The sequence below is a fragment of the Heterodontus francisci genome, chromosome 6, assembly GCF_036365525.1.
Source record: "Heterodontus francisci isolate sHetFra1 chromosome 6, sHetFra1.hap1, whole genome shotgun sequence".
Lineage (NCBI taxonomy): Eukaryota > Metazoa > Chordata > Chondrichthyes > Heterodontiformes > Heterodontidae > Heterodontus > Heterodontus francisci.
This window is the reverse complement of record NC_090376.1, coordinates 118,155,558-118,175,818: the sequence shown is the minus strand read 5'-3', so window position 1 is coordinate 118,175,818 and position 20,261 is coordinate 118,155,558. Positions and strand designations below refer to the sequence as shown.

Sequence of the window (20,261 nt, the reverse complement as noted above, 5' to 3'; positions counted from 1 at the left end):
GTGAACTGTTCATACACAGGTTGTCAATATATGGTTTTTGTATTGTAAATGTACGGTTTTCTGAAAACCCATCACAAAGATCGAAATCCAACAAACTGTTCTGCAATGTTTTCTGTTTCAATGAAAACTGAAAGGACAGGAAAAATCAAGATGAATTATGAACCATACTCTGTGATATCTCTAAAATAAAATACGATTTGGGAGACTTTTTTTTTTTAAACAGTATTGTGAAAAAAAATTTATTTAATCCATTGTATACCAATCCTTTTACAAAAACATGTAAATGCTTCTGATGCATCTCAAGGAAAATGTAAACATACAAAAAGCAAAGTGACACCTACAAGGATAATGCCTTTTAATACATATGGTTAGAGGCTGTAATTAATAGAAGTAAACATTTTCCTTTTTTATGCAACTTTAACAATTAAAATATGAAATCTGTAATGGCATGGAAACACAAAATTGTTTCAAAATTTTAAAAAGCAAATTATTGACCTTTCTTGCGGATTTAACCAACACAGCATCAAACAAAGGTTTGCATAAAACTGCTTAAACTTTTTCAGGCTGGAAATAACAGATTTAAATGCAAGCTCTCAATCATGCAGAATATCAAAAAAGGCTTTAATTACACAAATGTTTCTTTAATTGAATCCACTTTTCATCACATTAGAAGCATGTAACCATTAATCTTTAACACAAATATCAACAAGTTCTCAAAAACAATTCTACCTTTGTTCAGCTGCAACCTATCACTGCAGAAACTTAAAATGGTAATGTCTAGACTGAAGGATAGGAGGTAAGACCACATACTTCCATGCTGTTGTGATTTATTTGACACACATTTAAATGCACAATTCAGTCACAAGCAAGCCCAGACCAGGTAAGGACGGCAGGTTTCCTTCCCTTTTTAGACAGAAGTGAACCAGGTGAGTTTTTACAACAAAGCAGCAAGCTTTGCAGTGATTTATTTTATCCAGTGTCAGCCCAATAATGTCCGAATTTACTGAATCCAATGTCTGGTGAGATTTGAACTATCAGTTGCTAGTCCAGGACCACAACCAAAATTTACTGCACTTGTATAACCAGAAGGCAGACTTTTCAACAATTAAAAGTCAGTATAAACATTATCAAAACTTAAATTGACCAGCTGAGTATTTATTCACCAATTAAAATGGATCAAATTGAAACATCACTGTGGGAAGAGGTAAAAGTCTCAGAGGACCTGCAGCTTAAATTACAGCTTCCGTTCTGAATGTTCAAATAACATTAATTATCCCATTGGAACAAAAGTGATATTTATAAATGTTACCTTTTTACAATTTGCTTCCCTGCTTTCATTGGGTCAATTTAATCTCGCAACAAATATTAGCTGCGTTTGCCCAAGTTAACAATTCTTTTCCAACAGGCTCGAGGGGCTGAATGGCCTCCACATATTCCTTTGTACCGTGTGAACCCCAGTTAAAGCTCCAGGTTAACAAGACAGAACCATTTTAAATTTGTCGAAAAATATAAACGGAAACGTTCAAGCATTTCGTTTATTCCTGCAGTGGAAAAAAATCAGTGTGGCCAACTGGAGCAACCAGCAGCAACCAACCCAGCACCTATAACCCAGCAGCCAGCAAACCCTCCTTAGGAGCCATGGAAGAGGTGGACTGCGCTATAAACAGCGTTGTTATAGCTCTGCTCGACCTTAACAGTACTGGAGTGTTCCATGAGACTGTTGAGATCGGGAATGCTTTCGGCCGTGTCTCCAAAGCCGTGATAGTGACCATACTGCAGAGGGTCTTGGTCATCGAGAGCTCCAGCTGTGCGGCAGGATGGCCACAGGGGTTTGACAACCACACAGCTGCTAGGGCTGCCCTTCTGGTGCAGGGAACCACACATTTCCCATGGTGCCTGGGAGCTTGCTGCATTCTGGCTGCTTCCATCGCTCTGAAATCCGCTCCCATTGCAGGAGGTCTGGGCAGCATCGTTCGAGAAATCACCGCCCAGTTCCACCACCCTTCCGATAGAGACATCGCCCACTCTGTTCACCTGAACCGGGGAGAAGCTGAAGCTGGATAAGGATCCCTTTGTGGCAGCTCCATTGGCCAAGATTTCATCCATGTAGTTACAGCCATCCATATCTGTGGTGAAACACACACCAGTCACAGCATCTCATCTCAACAACCCATCTTAATAATCTGCTCACTACTCCAGTTGTGCCCTGTGGCTGTAACTGGGGGTGGGGTTTGTGGAGGGTTGGATTTGGGGATGGGGTTGGATTTGAGGATTGATTTGGGAGTGGGGATTGATTTGAGAGTGGGGATTAATGTTTGTTGGGGTTTGATTTAGGGGTGGGGTTTGTGGGGGGTCTGATTTGGTGGTGGGGTTTGTGTTTGTGAGGGATTGATTTGGAGACAGGGTTTGAGGTTTGTGGAGGTTGGGGTTTGTGGGAAAGAGGAGTGCCAGGCAGATCCATTACTGTTAATGGTGGCGTTTGACAACAGTCTGAGAAGTTAGATGTTTTTACAGTGCACTTAGACCTCTCGCCCCCACTTCCCTCGTCTAAGCCTGGCAACTCAGCAACTGCAAGGAACAGAATCTGGGAAGAGATGAGTGGAACTGGGGTTTATTTACACACACTCCCTTCCATCCACAACAACAACTTACATTTATACAGTGACTTTAACAGACACAGGAAGAGTAACTAAAAGCTTTGGTTAAAAACATGGCTCTTAATAAAGTTCTTTTTAAAATGGTGGAGGGAAAACTGAAGGGTTTCGGGTAGAAGGATTGGGGGTGTGGTTTGGGGAGTGAGGATTGTGGAGGGGGAATTTGGGGGAGTAAAGGTTTGAGGGGGGTTAGAGCTGAGATGGATGAAGGCTCTGTCATTAATGATGGGGGTAGGTTTACACAGGTCAGAGGGTGCTGGAGGGGATACAAGGCTGGAGTAAGCAGGGAGAGGCTGCATCAAAACGAACCATGGTTATGGAGAATTCAATATTAAAAACAGGTTTTAAAAAACACAAATTCAATAATAGTTTGGAACAGATCAAGAGAATGGTGGAAAAATATTTTTAAAATATTCAGTAATGAAGGATCTTTTAGTGGCATCTGAATTCTAAAGCAACCATAAAGACAAAATCATCTTTTTTTGAACCATTTTAGCAAAATTGAAGTCAATGGGAATCGGGGGGAAACTCTCCACTGGTTGGAATCATACCTAGCACAAAGGAAGATGGCTGTGGTTGTTGGAGCCCAAATATCTAAGCTCCAGGACATCACTGCGGGAGTTCCTCAGGCCTAGGCCCAATGATCTTCAGCTGCTTCATCAACCATAAGGCCAGAAGACCAATGACTGCAGTATTCAGACCCATTCATGACTCCTCAGATACTGAAACAGTCCATGCCTGTACGCAGCAAGACCTGGACAACATTCAGGCTTGAGCTGAGAAGCGGCAAGTAACATTTGCGCCACACAAGTTCCAGACAATGACCATCGCCAACAAGTGGGAATCGAACCATCTCCCCATGACATTTAACAACATTACCATCACTGAATCCCTGACTATCACATCCTGGGGGGCATACCATTGACCAGAAATCTAACTGGACCAACCATAATAGAGCAGGTTAGAGGCTGAAAATTCTGTGGTGAGTAACTCATCTCCTGACTCCCCAAAGCCTGACCATCTACAAAGCTCAAGTCAGGAGTGTGATGGAATGTTCTCCACTTACCTGGATGGGTGTAGCTCAACAACACTCAAGAAGCTCGACACCATCCAGGACAAAGTAGCTCACTTGATTGGCACCCCCTCCAACACATTAAACATTCATTCCCTCCACCATGGTGCACAGTGGCTGCAGTGTACACCATCTACAAGATGCACTGCAGCAACTCTCAAAGTCTCCTTCGACAGCACCTCCCAACCACACGACTGCTACCAATTAGAAGAACGAGGGCAGCAGATGCATGGGAACACCACCATCTGCAAGTTCCCCTCCAAGCCACACACCATCCTGACTTGAAATTATATCGCCGTTCCTTCGCTATCGTTGGGTTAAAAACCTAGAATTCCCTTCTGAACAGGACTGTGGATGCACCTCCACCAGATGGAGTGCAGTAGTTCAAGAAGGCAGCTCATCATCACCTTCTCAAGGCCAATTAAGGATGGGCAACTAATACTGCCCTTGCCAGTGACACTTGCATCTCATGCAAGTCCCCCTATTCATCCTGGCTTCCCTGTCTTTATACCAGGGTAGTGGTTATTAACGGTATTTCGACACTGGTTATTGACAGAGGAATCAGACACACAGGCTCTACCCTGCATCACGTTGTATTTTTATAATCTTTCCATATTAACTTTACCAAGGCCACTGCACTAGGATTTTAAAATGGAGCTCTGGCTATTGGGCTTTCCTATTTGGATGGTGTGAATATAATATTGGTGGCTACAGAACAAACCGGAGCTAAATGGAAGTCACAGACAGCCAAAGGTAGCAACAGGCTGTCTCTCTCAAGACAGCGACCGAGGATATTGCCCTTTCCTACTTGTGCTAAGGATAGAAATAATTACTCAACAATCACCAGCTTGAAGAAGAAAGTTTGGGCACCGCTGACCGTGACCTGAAGTGTGCTAAGCTGCCTAAAAAGGCATTATCGGGTGGTACTTTGATCCATTTTACAGTTCACTTATTTCAGCCATATTTCTGCACCATGACAGGTGAGATGCAACTGCCTGAAACTGTAAAGCTCAAGATTCAGTTAAAAGGTTGAATAAAACTGAAATGAATTATAAAAAGCTTTGTTATTTTGCTTCCAAGGAACATTTTGGAGCAATGTATATTCAAGTACATTAGAAATATGATGTTGTGGCTATAAGAGAGACCTGGCTCAAAGAAGGGCAGGACTGGGTGTTAAATATTCCTAGATACAAGGCATTCAAGGAAGATAGGAAAGGGAAAAAAGGCAAAGAGGTGGCAGTATTGATTAAGGAGAGCATTGCAGTGCTGGAGAGAGAGGATATCCCAGAGGGGTCGAGGACAGAATCAATTTGGCTAGAGCTAAGGAACAAAAAAGGTGCAGTTACATTGCTCGGTGTTGTCCATAGGCCACCAGCAAGTGGGAAGGATGTAGAGGAACAAATTTGCAAGGAAATTACAAGGAGGTGCAAAAATTATAGGGCAGTTATAATGGGGAACTTTAATTGTCCAAACATAGACTGGGATAGTAGTGTAAAGGGCAGAGAGGAGCAAGAGTTCCTAGAGTGTGTTCAGGAAAACTTTCTACAACAGTAGGTTTCCAGACCAATAAGAAAGGATGCACTGCTAGACCTGTTTCTTGGAAATGAGGTGAGCCAAGTGAATCAAATATCAGTAGGACAGCATTTAGGGGATAGTGATCATTGTATCATAAGGTTTAGGCTGACTATGGAAAAGGACAAAGAACAATCCAGGGTAAGTAAAATTAACTGGGGGAAAGCTAACTTCAATGGGGTAAGAATGGATCTGGGACGAATAAATTGGAGTCAAAGGTTGGCAGGAAAAACTGCAGCTGAACAATGGGCTACCTTCAAAGAGGAGATCGTTCGGGCACAGTCAAGATATGTTCCCTCAAAGGGAAAAGGTAGGGTAAACAAATCCAGAGCTCCCTAGATGACGAAAGAGATTAAGATAAAGAAGAAAAAGTGACCTTACGACAGGTGCCAGGTAGAAAATACTATTGAGAACCCGACTGAATACAGAAGGTCCAGAGGGGAAGTGAAAAAGCAAATAAGAGAACACGGAGTATGAAAATACACTGCCAGTTAACATAAAAGGGAATCCCAAAGGTTTCTATAAACTTACAAATTGTAGAAGGGTGCTAAAAGGAGGAGTGGGGCCGATTAGGGACCAAAAAGGGGATTTGCATGGAAGCAGAGGGCATAACCAAGGTATTAAATGAATACTTTGCATCTGTCTTTACCAAAGAAGATGATGCAACCCAGGCAATGGTGAAAGAGGAGGTAAATCAGACACTAGAAAGGTTTAACATTGATAAGGAGGTGGTGTTGGATAGGCTGTCTGTATTTAAAGTGGATAAGGCACCAGAACCAGATGAGATGCATCCAAGGATACTGAGGGAAGTGAGAGTGAAAATTACACAGGCACCAGCCATAATTTTTCAGTCTTCCTTAGACTGGGGTGGTGCCAGAGGACTGGAGAACTGTCAACGTTACACCCTTGTTTAAAAAAGGGTGCAAAGATTAGCCCAGCAACGACAGACCAGTCAGTTTAACTTTGGTGGTGGGGAAACTTCGAGAAAAAATAATTCGGAACAAAATTAACATGGACAAATGCGGGTTAATTTAAGAAAGTCAGTATGGATTTCTTAAGGGAAAATCATGTTTAATTAACTTGCTGGATTTTTTTTAATGAGGAAAAGAGAAGGTTGATGAAGGCAATGCAGTTGATGTGGTGCACATGGAATTTCAAAAGGTATTTGATACAGTGCCGCACAACAGACTTATGAGCAAAGTTATAGCTCATAGAATAAACGGGACAGAAGCAACATGGATACGGAATTGGCTGAGTGACAGGAAACAAACAGTAGTGGTTAATGGATGTATGGAGGAAGGTTAATGGAAGAAGGTTTGTCGTCGAGTTCCCTAGGGGTCAGTGTTGAGACCCTTGCTTTTCCTCATATGTATTAATGACCTAGACCTTGGTGTACAGGGCACAATCTCAAAGTTTGCAGATGTTACGAAACTTGGAAGCATCGTGAACTGTGAGGAGGATAGTGTAGAACTGCAAAAGGACATAAACAAGTTGGTGGAATGGGTAGACAGGTGGCAGATGAAGTTCAATGTGAGAAATGTGAAGTGATTCATTTTGGTAGGAAGAACATGGAGAATATAGAATAAAGGGTACAATTCTAAAGGGGATGTATATGTGCATAAGTCATTGAAAGTGGCAGGTCAGGTTGAGAGAGCGGTTAGTAAAGCATACAGTATCCTGGAATAAAAACTGAAAGTGCTGGAAATACTCAGCAGGTCAGGCAGCATCTGTGGAGAAAGAAGCAGAGTTAACGGTTCAGGTCAGTGACCTTTCATCAGAACATATCTCTCTCTACAGATGCTCCCTGACCTGCTGAGTATTGCCAGCACTTACTGTTTTTATTGCAGATTTCCAGCATCTGCGGTATTTTTCTTTTATTACAGTATCCTGGGCTTTATTAATAGGGCATAGGGTACAAGAGCAAGGAGGTTATGTTGAACTTGTATGAGACACTAGTTCGGCCTCAACTGGAGTATTGCATCCAGTTCTGCGTTTTAGGAAGGATGTGAAGGCATTAGAGAGAGTGCAGAAAAGATTCATGAGAATGGTTCCAGAGATAAGGAACTTCAGGTATGAAGATAGATTGGAGAAGTCGGGACTGTTTTCCTTGGCGAAGAGAAGGCTGAGAGGTGATTTGATAGAGATATTCAAAATCATGAGGAGTCTGGACAGAATAGACAGGGAGCAGCTGTTCCCACTCCTGAAAGGATCGAGAACGAGAGGGCACAGATTTGAAGTAATTGGTAAGAGAAGCAAAAGTGACATGAGGAAAAACATTTTCACGCAGAGAGTGGTTAAGGTCTGGAATGCGCTGCCTGAGAACGTGGTGGAGGCAGGTTTAATTGAAGCACTCAAAAGGGAATTAGACAGTTATATGAAAAGGAAGAATGTGCAGGGTTACAGGGAGAAGGCGGGGGAGTGGCACTAAGTGAAATGTTCATAGGAGAGCCGGTGCAGACACGATGAGCCGAAGGTCCTCCTTCTGTGCTGCAACAATCCTGTGAAGTAGTGTTATTGTTCATCAGCAATTTAGTTTGATATTGTGTAAATTTGTGATTTGCAGGAAGTCTGATTTACTTTAACCTGAATTGTACAAGTATGTCTGCATGGTGTATTTCCACCTACAAAAGTGATCAGGAACATTATGAGCATGCCACATCTTCCCAGTACAATATATTATCATGATTAACTCCTGTGGCATGCCAATCCTTGTATTCCACTTACAAGGGTTTCCAGTTACCTTGCTGCAGAGCACAAATAGTTTCTCCTGGGAGAAAGTTAAAACTCTAAAGATCAACATCTTTTGGTCACCTCTCAGCATGTATTCCCACCAGCTAAATCCAACTGATACCTTATATTCATCCTCCCACTTATCCTTCTCGAACTCAATAACATAGTGATGCATCACCAAGACAGTAACAAAGAGTCAATAACAACCTGTATTTACATAGCACTTTTAACCTAGAAACAAGTCTAAAGGTATTTTCACAGAAGAATGATGGGGTGGAATGTTGACCAAAAGCTGGTGGAGAGAGAAAAGGGTTTAGGAAGGGGATTCCGGAGTTTGGGACTGAGACAGCTGAAGGCACAGTTGCCAATGATGAAGTAAAGGGGATGGGGGAGAATGCACAAGAGGCCAGAGCAATGGAGAGTGTGGGGGTGGGAGGGCTGAAAAATGTTACAGAGACAGAGAGGGGGTCAGAGCTATGGAGAGTGTGGGGGTGGGAGGGCTGAAAAATGTTACAGAGACAGAGAGGGGGTCAGAGCTATGGAGAGTGTGGGGGTGGGAGGGCTGGAGAAAGGTTACAGAGACAGTGAGGGGGTCAGAGCTATGGAGAGTGTGGGGGTGGGAGGGCTGAGGAATGTTACAGAGACAGAGAGGGGGTCAGAGCAATGGAGAGTGTGGGAGTGGGAGGACTGGAGAAAGGTTACAGAGACAGTGAGGGGGTCAGAGCAATGGAGAGTGTGGGGGTGGGAGGGCTGCAGAAAGGTTACAGAGGCAGAGAGGGGGTCAGAGCAATGGAGAGTGTGGGGGTGGGAGGGCTGGAGAAAGGTTACAGAGACAGTGAGGGGTTAGGCAATAAAGGCATTTAAACATAAGGCCAAGAATTTCAAATTTAAGGACCTGGAGTTAATGCAGGGCAGCAAGGTCACATGCAACAAACATATGGGATAGAATTCGGACAGCAGAGGTTTAGATGAGTTAAGCTTATGGGAGCTTTACTTTGAACCAATGAAAATGATCATTTTACTTCTTGGCAATAACTACATATATATAGTGCATTTAACATATTAAAACATCCCAAAGTGCCTAACAAGAGAGCATTATCAATAAAAACACTGATATTTTTTGAGCCACAGGAGGAGCCATAAGAACAGATGACCAACAGCTTAATCGAACAAGTAGTTTTTAAGTTGAATCTTAAAAAGAAGTAGGGAGGTGGAGAGGTTTAGGAAGGGAATTCCAGAGCGTAGGACCCAAGCAGCTGCAGGCACATCCACCAATGGTGGAAATACTAAAATCAGTGATGCGCAGAGACCTTGAAGGCTTGTAGGGCTGGAGGAGGTTAGATAGGAAGAGTGAGGCCAGGGAGGGATTTTAATATTTAAAACTGACGGCAGTAATGTAGTGTTTTCACAAACATTGCAGAATATGGAATCAACTTACAGTTTGGGGGAAAAAAAGGGGCTTATACCTGTAATTCCCCAATTATGAATTCAGCCTGTGACTGCAGCAGTATGGGGGGAGTGCTGAATAGAGGCAGCATTTACCATCACGCCAGTCTGAGACAGGGAAAAATACCAACATCCCATCAGCTCAATCACCCACACTTTGCCCAAACAGGTTGCCCACGATCAGTCATGGGTCAGGAAGCAGCACTCCAAGTCCTTCTCTGGGCTGGGAACAGTGAGTGGTATTGGAGGGAAGGGATGTAGGAGAATTAAATAACTAACAAAATTAGCTGAATTAATGAACTGAAACGTGTTAGTTAGGTATTAAGTTTTTTTATTGTTGCAACAGAGTGCAGAAAAGCAACACAAGTGCAAAAGTATTGAAAGAGGTATAGATGAATTAATTTCACATACTTCAAGTTAAACAAACATTTTATACATGTAACCAGAGTCGATAACGAAGTTATATTTAATCCTTTCAAAGAAACTTATGTTATACAACATTAATGTACAGACTAACCAGAGCCAAAGCTGAAAACACCCATTATCTGTACCTTGAAGTTAATGTTAGTTTTGTTTAGTAAAGTTGTGATCACAAGTTTACACACTCTGTATGCTCTCTCCACAGATCCTGACTGATTCCATCATTTTCTGGTTTTATTTTAGCTGACATAATTAGTTATCTTAAAGCTATTTGCAGCACACAAAGTAATTTTTATCAAGTTACACATGCGACTATGAAGAATATCTATTAATATTTACCAAATTTCCTTTCTCTGAACAAATTATATTCTCTGCAGAGAAAGATCATTGAATTAAAATAATTACACAATCAGGTGACCATTACCTTTCCTCCTTATGATCTTGCTTATTCTTTGAAACCAATGCCTGCCATGCAACAGGGTTTGGCACCTGGAGACACAGGGTTTAAGTGCCCTTGGCACAGCTCAATCCTCCAGATCCCTTTTATAAAGGATGATGTTCTGAACCACACCTTAATCCTTGAATCAGAAGCTGCAGAGACCGAGAGATGTCAACACGGAAAGACTAACAAGTTCCAACATGCGCCAGTCAGAAGGAAAGGGGCAAAGGGCAGAAAAATAGTGAGAGGTAAAGAGAGAGCTTACATTTCAAGCAAGGAATGGGGGAAACCTTGTTATGGTAGAAAACCTAACATTCTTCCTCATTCATCCAGCTTTCAGCATGAATACATTATATTTGCATATATGTACTAAAATACATCAAAATATTTACGCCTAAAGTTGTAGAAACTAAACTTAAATGTGGGAAACTGAGCTAAATGCCACATCCTGCTAAAGTTCAGTTCACACTTGGGCCAGAATACTTTTAATTGTGAACTGTTGATATATCAAAACTATAATGTTCAGTGAAACTATACATGATAGTCCAAAATGCCACCTTAAATCTTCTCAAGTCCTCACAGACTGGCCCAGGAGAAGACAGAGATACAACATCCCCTGGTTCAATTGCCTGTTATCCAGCACCGATATCAGTTATTCAGCTGTTATGTTAAAATATATTGAATTTTAACTTGCATTTTAAATGTCCAGCCTGACCATTGAATAAATTAGGCAGCAATGGAATAATACTCACTGTTTATTGATCAACAGGGAAACTAGATATCCAGAGCCAAGAATATTTATCAATCAGTATTGCACAGGTCACAGGCCTATGTCTAGTGCATTAAGCTGTACAAGTTTAGCTGCTTGAATTTCAACAGTATGTAACATCCAAATAGTCTAATCTATTTCTTTCACCCTGCCTTTGGTCATCTCTCTTAGCTCTGGGATAACTGCTGCTGAGCATCCCTTACAAAGCATCTTGGGGGAAATGTTACTATATTTACTTAAATGAGTAAAAAGCAAAGCTCAAAGGTGTCACGTATCTGAATGAATCAAATGAGTCTTCTCGGTAAAGATTCACAAGGAGCTTTCTTGCTCCTCAACTTGCGTCCACAGAAACATTTTGAAAACTGACCCTTCCTACCAAACCCCAGGAAGGAGCTCAATCTGGATCAGACAAAATTTGCATTTGGGGTCTGAGAATGGGTCATCAAGCAGAAATGGTCACATTTTTCCCTCACTTCACAGATGCTGCCTGACCTGCTGAGTGTTTCCAGCCTTTTCTGTCCTTATTTCACATTTCCAGCATTTGAAGTATTTGCCTTTTTTTTTTGCAAGTCAGCAACTGATGACTGACAATATGGTGACTTTGTTTTTTTTCTGCCTAGTGATGGTGGAGTGCTGAAGGAGGTCTTCGGGCTGGAGATGGAGAAGACTGCATGAGCCTCAGAGGACCAGCTGTTGTATGAGCTGCTGGGTTACACCTGAAAACCATCTCTGCCTGCATTCACTCTCTCTTACTTCGCACGGAGAATCAGGAGAGGCCAACTTTCCCCGATGGAAATCCACTTAGAATTTAACAGTCACAACATCCGCTTTGGGTCTGCTCAGCACAGACATCACACACCAGGAAGTTGCAAAGCTGACAAATGCACCCCATCCACTGGCTTAAATATTTACTTCCGGCACCACCGACATACTGTGGCTGCAGTGTATATCATCTACAAGATGCACTCCAGTAACTTGCTAAAGCTTCTTTGACAGCACCTCCCAAATCTGTCACCTCCAACCCTAAAGAACAACGGCAGCAGGCGCATGGGAACACCACCACCTCCAAGTTCCCCTCCAAGTCACGGACCATCACAACTTGGAAATAGCTCACTGCTCCTTCACTGTTGCTGGGTCAAAATCTTGGAATTCCCTCCCTAACAGCACTGTGGGTGCATCTACACTATATGGTCTGCAACAGTTCAAGAAGGTGGCTCACCACCACCTTCGCAAGGACAATTAGGGATGGGCAATAAATGCTGGCTTTGCCAGTGACACCTGCATCCTGAGAATGAATAACAATACACTAGTAGTTATGGGTATTGATGATGGTGACGATCCATGATCATTAGTCTTAAAATCAGGTGATCTGGTCTCGACCAGAGCTGATAATGACTCAACAGAGGATATATTCATAGGCGTGAGGAAGTGGAAAGGCTACCTCACTTATTTTGATTGTTCTTGAGCACTGGTGAGAAACTAGCAATGGCTTGTAGAGCAGAACTTTGTCAAAATATACCCATAAAAACAGCAGCAACCATCAAAAACAAGTCTTAACTGTTAGCAGGGAAAAAATAAACAAACGAGCTTTGGCTCAGAGTCCCTTGTATACAAAGTCCAAGTACTTTGTAAATCTCTCAGTGACGGCAGCATGCCTACTGCCCATAGTATTAAATCTATAAGCAGAGGCTGACTAAAGCAGGAAGGATGAGGAATATCTGCTGACACAACCAACAGACAGATGCCAAGGACACATTAGAAGAAGACTGGAAAATAAGCTGTGACCAGACTGTCCTCATTCCCTGGCAACTGCTTCCCCCATCAGACTTTTACAGTCTTTGATCTCAAGCTCCAACTCTGCATTTAAAGGAACTGTTTGCACCCTAACATCCCACAGGAGAATGTGGGGTCCACCCCATCCAGCAGCCTATTCTAAGCACAAATCAAACTGTTCAGCTAAGACTTTATCTCCTCCCAACAAAATATTTCTCCCTCCGTGACTTGGTCTGTCATCAGAAGACGCAAGTGAGATAAACCCTAGTCCACCAGTTTCATACATATAGAAATGTTAATGCAGAAACTGGGCATGGTTTAAGTTAGGCTCTCTCAGGATGGATTTTACACTCTTCCACTTCCCAAACTAATCCCATTTTCTTACACTCGTCCCCCAAATAATCCCATGTTCCCACTTTCTCCCCAAGCTAATCCCATTTTCCAGTTTTTACCCAAGCTAATGTCATTTTCCTGCTTTCTCTCCACACTCTTGTGTTCTTTCATTAATTATCTGGTACATTTTTGAACATTGTAATTTATTTAGCATCATATCCTTGTACCAAACCATCCCACATTCCTAACTCTGGAAAAAGGTTTCTTCTGGTTACCATCTTTTTGTGCTCCCTACTGTCAACAACTTTTTTGCATATCTCATCTTTCATTAATACAGATGGAAAACCAAATGGATCATTTTTTTAAAACCACTGGCACTTTGCCACATGTGAGATATTTCCTGGTACCCATCTGGTTTTCTTCCTTCACCAAACACTTCCCTGGTCTCTTTCATGCTTCTCTCCAATTTGGATTTGAAAAATAAAACAGTGTGAAGCTCAGTCTGTCTATCTAAGGCACATTCACTGTCTCTGGTTTCCCACCAATTAGGAGTCTGGGCCTTTGTAAGCTTTCCAGACAGCCGCCCTTCATTATTGTGTAGGATTAGATGTTTAAACATCTAGTTTAGCATTACAGCAAAGCAAAATCCCAACTACACTTTGTAAACATACAAGATTCTATAAACTTTGTATTTTAAAATTTTATACATTTCACATCCATGAGTAATTGTAACAGTCTGTATTGTGTACTTTTAAATTCTACAAGGTTTTCCCTTCTCTTGTATTTTGTAAAAATCCACTTGTCTGGGACAGAAACCCTGCATAACTATGGCTAGGAAACAGAAAACCTGTCTCACTTTTTCCTCAAAATGTTCCCAATGCTCCCTTTTAAAACTATTTAAAAACATCTTTATGAATCCAATGCTTAAAGTTAAGGTTAAGTATCTGGAATGCCCTGTGGGAGAACATTAGCATTACGCCATATACCAGGAATCAGACTATTTGATACGCTGAGTCTCTGAGCCAGACATGTTTGGTTTTAGTGTGTGTGTGCCCCAACAGTGGCGACAAATTCAGTGACAAAAGTGAAACACCACAGGAAGCTGATTCAAAAAACTGTTCATTCAAACTCAATAAACTTCCTGCAAATTCCATCTTACAATGCTAGCGTGCAGCTTGAAAGAGCATAGAAACCTGGACACCAATTAAATTGTGCTCAATTACTGGCCTGTGACATTTTGTACATGAAAACATAGACATAAGCTATGTGACATTAACAGGGTAGGCAGGCTCTTGTATCAAATCAACGTTCAACAGTAACTATGTTCTTACAGATACTTAAAACACTAATACTCACATGGTTTTTGCACCAATAATTGCACCCAAACATTCAAAGGATCACGTGCTTCTCCAAGAGTTTATTCAGAGAGAAGCTGAGTCCGACAGACCAGGTAGGACCCAGACGCGATGCCAATTGCTGTAGAATTGCTGCCCTCAGTCAGAGTGATGGTAAACAAACTATAACTGGCCTAATGCCTTAGGTTAGTGAGGGGGAAAGAAGCAATTAGGTGTGGTCCCCGCTCTTGACTGTCCAGCGTCCTGTGCTGAAACAGCTAGTTCATGGACACTGGGGAAGAACAAAACAGAGCTCAGCCATGACTTCACTAGGAGTTGAATAGCTTGCTGACATTGCCTGGGCTCAGGTACAAGAGTGGTGCTTTTCCAGAACTACTGGCCAGCAAGGGAGCCAGTGCCTTGGCAATGGAAGGCAGCAAAACCAGCGACAAAGGCAGAAACAGAAGTTAAAGTATCAAAAGTATTTATTAAAAATAACATACTGGATCTAAGCTAAGTGTGTTTGGATATTCCATCATCTAGAAGCAGAAAGGCTAAAAGAAAAAGACTTGTATTTCTGTAGCAGCTTTCACAACCTCAGGATATCCCAAAGCACTTTGTAACAAATGAAGTTATTCTGAAGTGTAGTCACTGTAATTTAGCAAACACAGTAAACAATTTGTGCACAAGCTCCTACAAACATCAATGTGATAATGACCAAATAATTTGTTTGAGTGATGGTGATTGAGGGATAAATACTGGCAAGAACACTGGAGAGAACTCTTTTTCAAAATAATGCCATGGGATTTTTACATCCACCTGAAAGGACAGATGGGCCCTCGGTTTAACATCTCATCCGAAACATGACACCTCTGACCAGAATATAAACAGCGCATTACACGAGACTAAAGATGAGATACAACAGAATCCTGCTGAGATACTTTGCATACATAAGCCATGCAGGAAGAGCTTGTATTTATAAGAGCACCTTATAACACCCTCAAGACATCCCAAAGTACTCTACAGTCTATTAATTATTATTGAAGTGCAGTCACTGTCGTACTGTGAGTAAAACAGTCAAGTACGTGTATGCACGCGTGTATGTGCATCTATGAGTGTGTGCACATGTATGTATGTGTGTACGAGTATGCATGAGTGTGTGTGTGTGAATAGGAGTGTGTGTGTGTTAGACAGGCCTGTGGTGCCTGGTGGTACATATTCAGGGAAAGTGCTGCTCCAGTTTTTAGAAACTGCTTTCTTTAAAACCATTCATGTTTTCCAGTTTGAGCAGAGGCAGTATGGATTGCTAGAGAGCAGCTGCCTAGGTCATGAATCATACATTAAAAAAACGAACTTTGTAATTTGAAGGTTGAAAATGTTAAAAGTCATATGCATATTTATTCATACAGCGGCATGGGGTCTGCATGGGAGAAACTGTGAAGACTTCAAACTCCTGGCCTCTAAGAGGCACAGCCTCCTGAGCTGTGTGGTCCAGTTTGATCTGATTGCTGCCGCATTCAGCTGGGAATCCTCCAGCTCCCCCTGAGATGGTTGGGGGCTTGAACTCTGTGTAAATACTTTCCAGGTTGTCCTCGGTGATGCCATCTGCTGCTGTCCCGAAGTCATCAAAGCCCAGAGCTGTGAGAAGGAGGAATCTGCCGTAAGCACACATGCACATTTGCATGTTTAAGTATATGACACCAATCTGTCATATATGGATTTACTTTAGGTCCGGTGAAATGCTCTGTTGAATGTGAGAGCTATAACTTCATATACAAACATATAATAGACACACCACGTATGTTACAGGGCCTGCTTTGCGAGTTTGTGATATCAGTGGAGAGTCTCTCCTGACAGTCACAATGTGAGTGCCACCCACTCAGTCCCATTCATTCCCAACGTGTTCCCTGATGCTAGCACAAACTCAAAAACTAACCCCTCAGCATGCCTTTGCTTAATAATTTATACTTACAATGTCTTACAACCACTCCAATGATTCATCTTTAAACTACCCTAGTGTAAAATATTGCATAGAATTTAAAAGATGGAAAATGATCAACTAAAAAAGAGAACCAGGAAAATTAAGCTCCCAAATAACCTAAAACATGTGGCGGTGACTGTCCCCACCACTTACAGTAGGTGCCCTGGTCTCATCATTATTTGCCCGCTGTAAGTCATGAGAACATAATGGAGTAAGTGTTGTGGGCCTTTTTTAAAGCAGTTGAAGCTAATGATTTCAAAAACATTTAAAGGGGCAAATTAAATATTATTAAAGCCACTGCTATTAACCATTTGTCTATTACAGAGAAAGCTGTGGTGCCGTGCTGGGACACAGAAACGTTCTGAAGGGGTAAATGACCACTGGTGGCAACACGTGAATGATAACAGGATAAAACTCCAACATCTTGCCTCTGGCCCTGTACTACAATAACACGACACTGCTAACCACTGTTAGGTCCTTAGCCTCTGTGTTTAATATGTTGTAAGCGGCATCTTAGTATTTGACGCCTACTGTAATTGCAAATAGTTATTGCTATATATAGCTAAGTGTCTGCGATTAGACTGGGTGGTGGCGACTCTAGCCTCCAACCCCAAGTGACAACTTTATAACCTATCACATGTGGAACAAACTGGGAGGCGGTGGAGAGTGGGGCCACAATACTGGCACCCACTGGCATGAAAGAGCCAACTCTGGCCAACTCAATTAGTGCTGGATTGGCACTCTAAGCAAGTTGTCACAATCTGAGGGCACCAGCAGCTAGTAAAGAGCTGCTGCTTGCCAGGAATCTGTGGGGCGGAGAGAGAATTGACTGCATGGGTAGTGCCAGGCTTGGTCAGGGGATCATTACCAGGGTAGGGAGGGAATGGGGGCAAAGGGTAGAGGTGCCTTAACTTCTTATTTATTTAAAGGCAGTCTACTGCTCAGTGCAGATTCCTACTGGCTCTGTGTGGCCAGAGCACTCTAGCCATATTCAGGGCCAGGCATTGGAAGTTGTGGGGTGAGGCGGTGGGATGTTTGTGAGCTTCGGGCTAAACTTATGTTGGAGACCATCCTCACTGGGTGCTTACTGCTCACAGCGGACATGCTGAGGACTTCGAGTGGGGGTGGATGCTACTGAACTATCGACCCTTTGATGCTAAAATGGCTTTAATTGTTTACCTTTCAAATGCGACCAATTAGTAAGAAAGGCAGCAACATCCAGCAACCAGTTCCAGCCATTCAGCTCTATACAAAAGCTTCAATCCAGTCAAACTGCTGGATGAACTGAAACTGTTAGACGGGTCCAGGTTCAGATTGTACAATGTGCGAGCTCACAGCACAAGACACCTGACAACTTGCGATAAATTGGCAAAAATACTCACAATGATGCCACTTACTGTGATTGAAAACAGAAGCTGCTTTGCTCTATGCTTCATGGAACAGGTCCATTTCCTAAAAGGTATTTTACTTCAGTGGCAGATAGGAGAGTTCAACCCTCACTCTGCCCTGTAACACATTGTTCAACAGGTTCCATTTCTAGGAAGTACCCACTGTCCTCCCACCAAATTTAACTTCATTACAGGATATTCTTCCAGGAATTTCTACAGTGGAGACAGAAAGGACTGACCCTCTCACATATATACAGGAAATAGACTCACAGGATAGAATGGAATTGCTTGCTGCACTGAGTACATAAATAAAATGGCAAGTTCAGAGAAAGAGTGTGTGTATTGTAATCCTCAACTGACACTGCAGTGTGCTGAAAAACCGCTGAAAATAGTCAAGGAGGAACAAAATGGAAACGGTCATACATAATTTAAAAGGGCCAGTGTCACGGATTGGCTGAGACTGGATGATGTCATGGCCACATGGTTATGATCTGAAACTTGAAACCAAAACTTGTTTTTGATGACCTCAAACGTCAGGATACTGCTCATTGCCAGACACTCTAGACAAAATACCTCGGGAGGACCAGGAAATGGACCCAGCAATCAGGCCCCGGACTGGCTGACCAGTGCACACCCCGCCCCCAGCGTGTAACCGGGCGCACCTTGATTGGACTCAGGGACAGGACCCTGTGATCAGGATTAGTGACCGGACCCAACCCCATCCCTCCCGTGATCGGACTCAGTGACCAGGGTCCCCTATGATCAGGATTAGTGACCGGACCCAACCCCGCCCCCTGTGATCAGGCTCAGTGATCAAGCCCCCACTCATTGGGCTCAGTGACCAGGACCCTCAGTGACTGGGCCCCCAGTCATTGTGCTCAGTGACAAGGGTCCTCAGTAACTGGACTCAGTGATCAGGCCCCTCAGTAACTGGGCCCCAGTCACTGGGCTCAGCGATGCCCCAAGAATGGGCACAGGAGCAAAGGACCAACTGTTGGGTCATTTAATAAAATAACTTTGCCTGGGACAATAAGCAGGGGTGGGGGCAGGGGTAAGTTGAACTTAAATTGGACACATCGATGAGTACCGATGCCCCCGAAATGTTCGCTGTTGTTAAAAGGAGAGTTTATGTATAATCCAAAGCAGAAACACTAGAGCACGGCGGAGGGACAGTAAAGATAGCAGGGAAGGGATGGACAGAGAGTGTGGGTCGGAGAGATAGAGCAAGGGAGGGCTAGGAAGAGGGGATATGGAGTGGGGGGGGGGGGGAGCGGAGAGATAAAGGGTGAAGGCTAAGGGATGGAGAGTGGGAAAGGGATAAAGAGCTGGAAAGGAAAGGATGGACAGTGGGAGAGGCAGAGATGGGGAGTGGGAGGGAGAGAGCACAGGAGGAGGGGTAAAAAGCAGGAGAAGGAGTAAAGCATTAGGGAGAGGGGATTAGTGAGAGTGTAAGATGGAGGGATAAAGAGGTAGGATGGAAAGGGATGGAGAGGAAAGGAGGGGAAAAATGAAACTACTACTGAAGTTATAAACTTCTCAGCACAGAGGAGCAAAGTGTAGTTAGGCAGAGGCATTAAAGCTTAGAAGTGGGTCAACATTGAAAAAAAAAAAGCCATTAAGAAATCAAACAGGACTTAGACTTTATATCGAAAGTGACTGAATACATCCAGAGTTGTTGCTGACTAATAAAGCAATGGGTTGTCACATCTGGAATCCTGTGTACAGTCTGGGTTCCTCACTACAGGAAGGTCGAATCATTCTGGAGGAGCTGCACTACAGATTTACCTGGAAGATACCTGGGTTGAGGGTCTGGGTGAGGAAGAACAGCCGTGCTAACAAGGGCTGTGTTCCCTTGAACTGAGAAAAATGTGGGGGCGAGGGGTGCAGTTTGAGTTCAAATGATAAAAGGAATAGATCAGATTAACAGATGGACTATTTCTAACGCAGATAAATCAGAGTCACAAGGCCGTAAGACTGGTTCGAAGAATCTTCATGCAATGGAATGTTGAATGCATGCTCACAGGTGATGACTGATTCTAAATCCATTACAACATTAAAAATGGCACCAGTTACTCAAATGATATAAAGGAACATGGGAAAAAGCAGGACAATGAGAGTTGTATAATCAGCCCCAAGATAAGCCTATATATAGCCCAAGCATGAAGGGCCAAATAGCCACTTCTGAGTCAAACCTTTACATAAAAATATTTATAATTTAAACTGTGAATTAATTTGAGCCTTCTTTGAAGTTTCCCTTCAATTTCAGTACACAATTTTATCTGTCATATGTAGTACAGATGGGATCATTGGGTTATTATGATCTGAATGCACTGCCTGAGAGGGCGTTGGA

The 20,261-nt window shown here is 42.8% G+C and overlaps 1 protein-coding gene across 5 annotated transcripts in view; it reads right to left on the bottom strand.

Moving 5' to 3' along the window:
* Positions 1 to 226: 226 nt before the first annotated feature.
* ankrd10a (ankyrin repeat domain 10a) overlaps positions 227 to 20,261 on the bottom strand; it is a 67,082-nt gene continuing 47,047 nt past the window's right edge. For 4 of the 5 annotated variants that reach the window (XM_068034168.1, XM_068034169.1, XM_068034170.1 and 1 more), the window contains one exon: positions 227 to 2,126. In XM_068034168.1, coding sequence (XP_067890269.1) covers positions 1,630 to 2,126 — 497 coding nt within the window. In that variant the 3' untranslated portion in view covers positions 227 to 1,629. Of the gene's footprint in view, positions 2,127 to 15,009; positions 16,181 to 20,261 lie in introns of those variants that run through there. The other variant, XM_068034172.1, reaches the window with a different exon arrangement.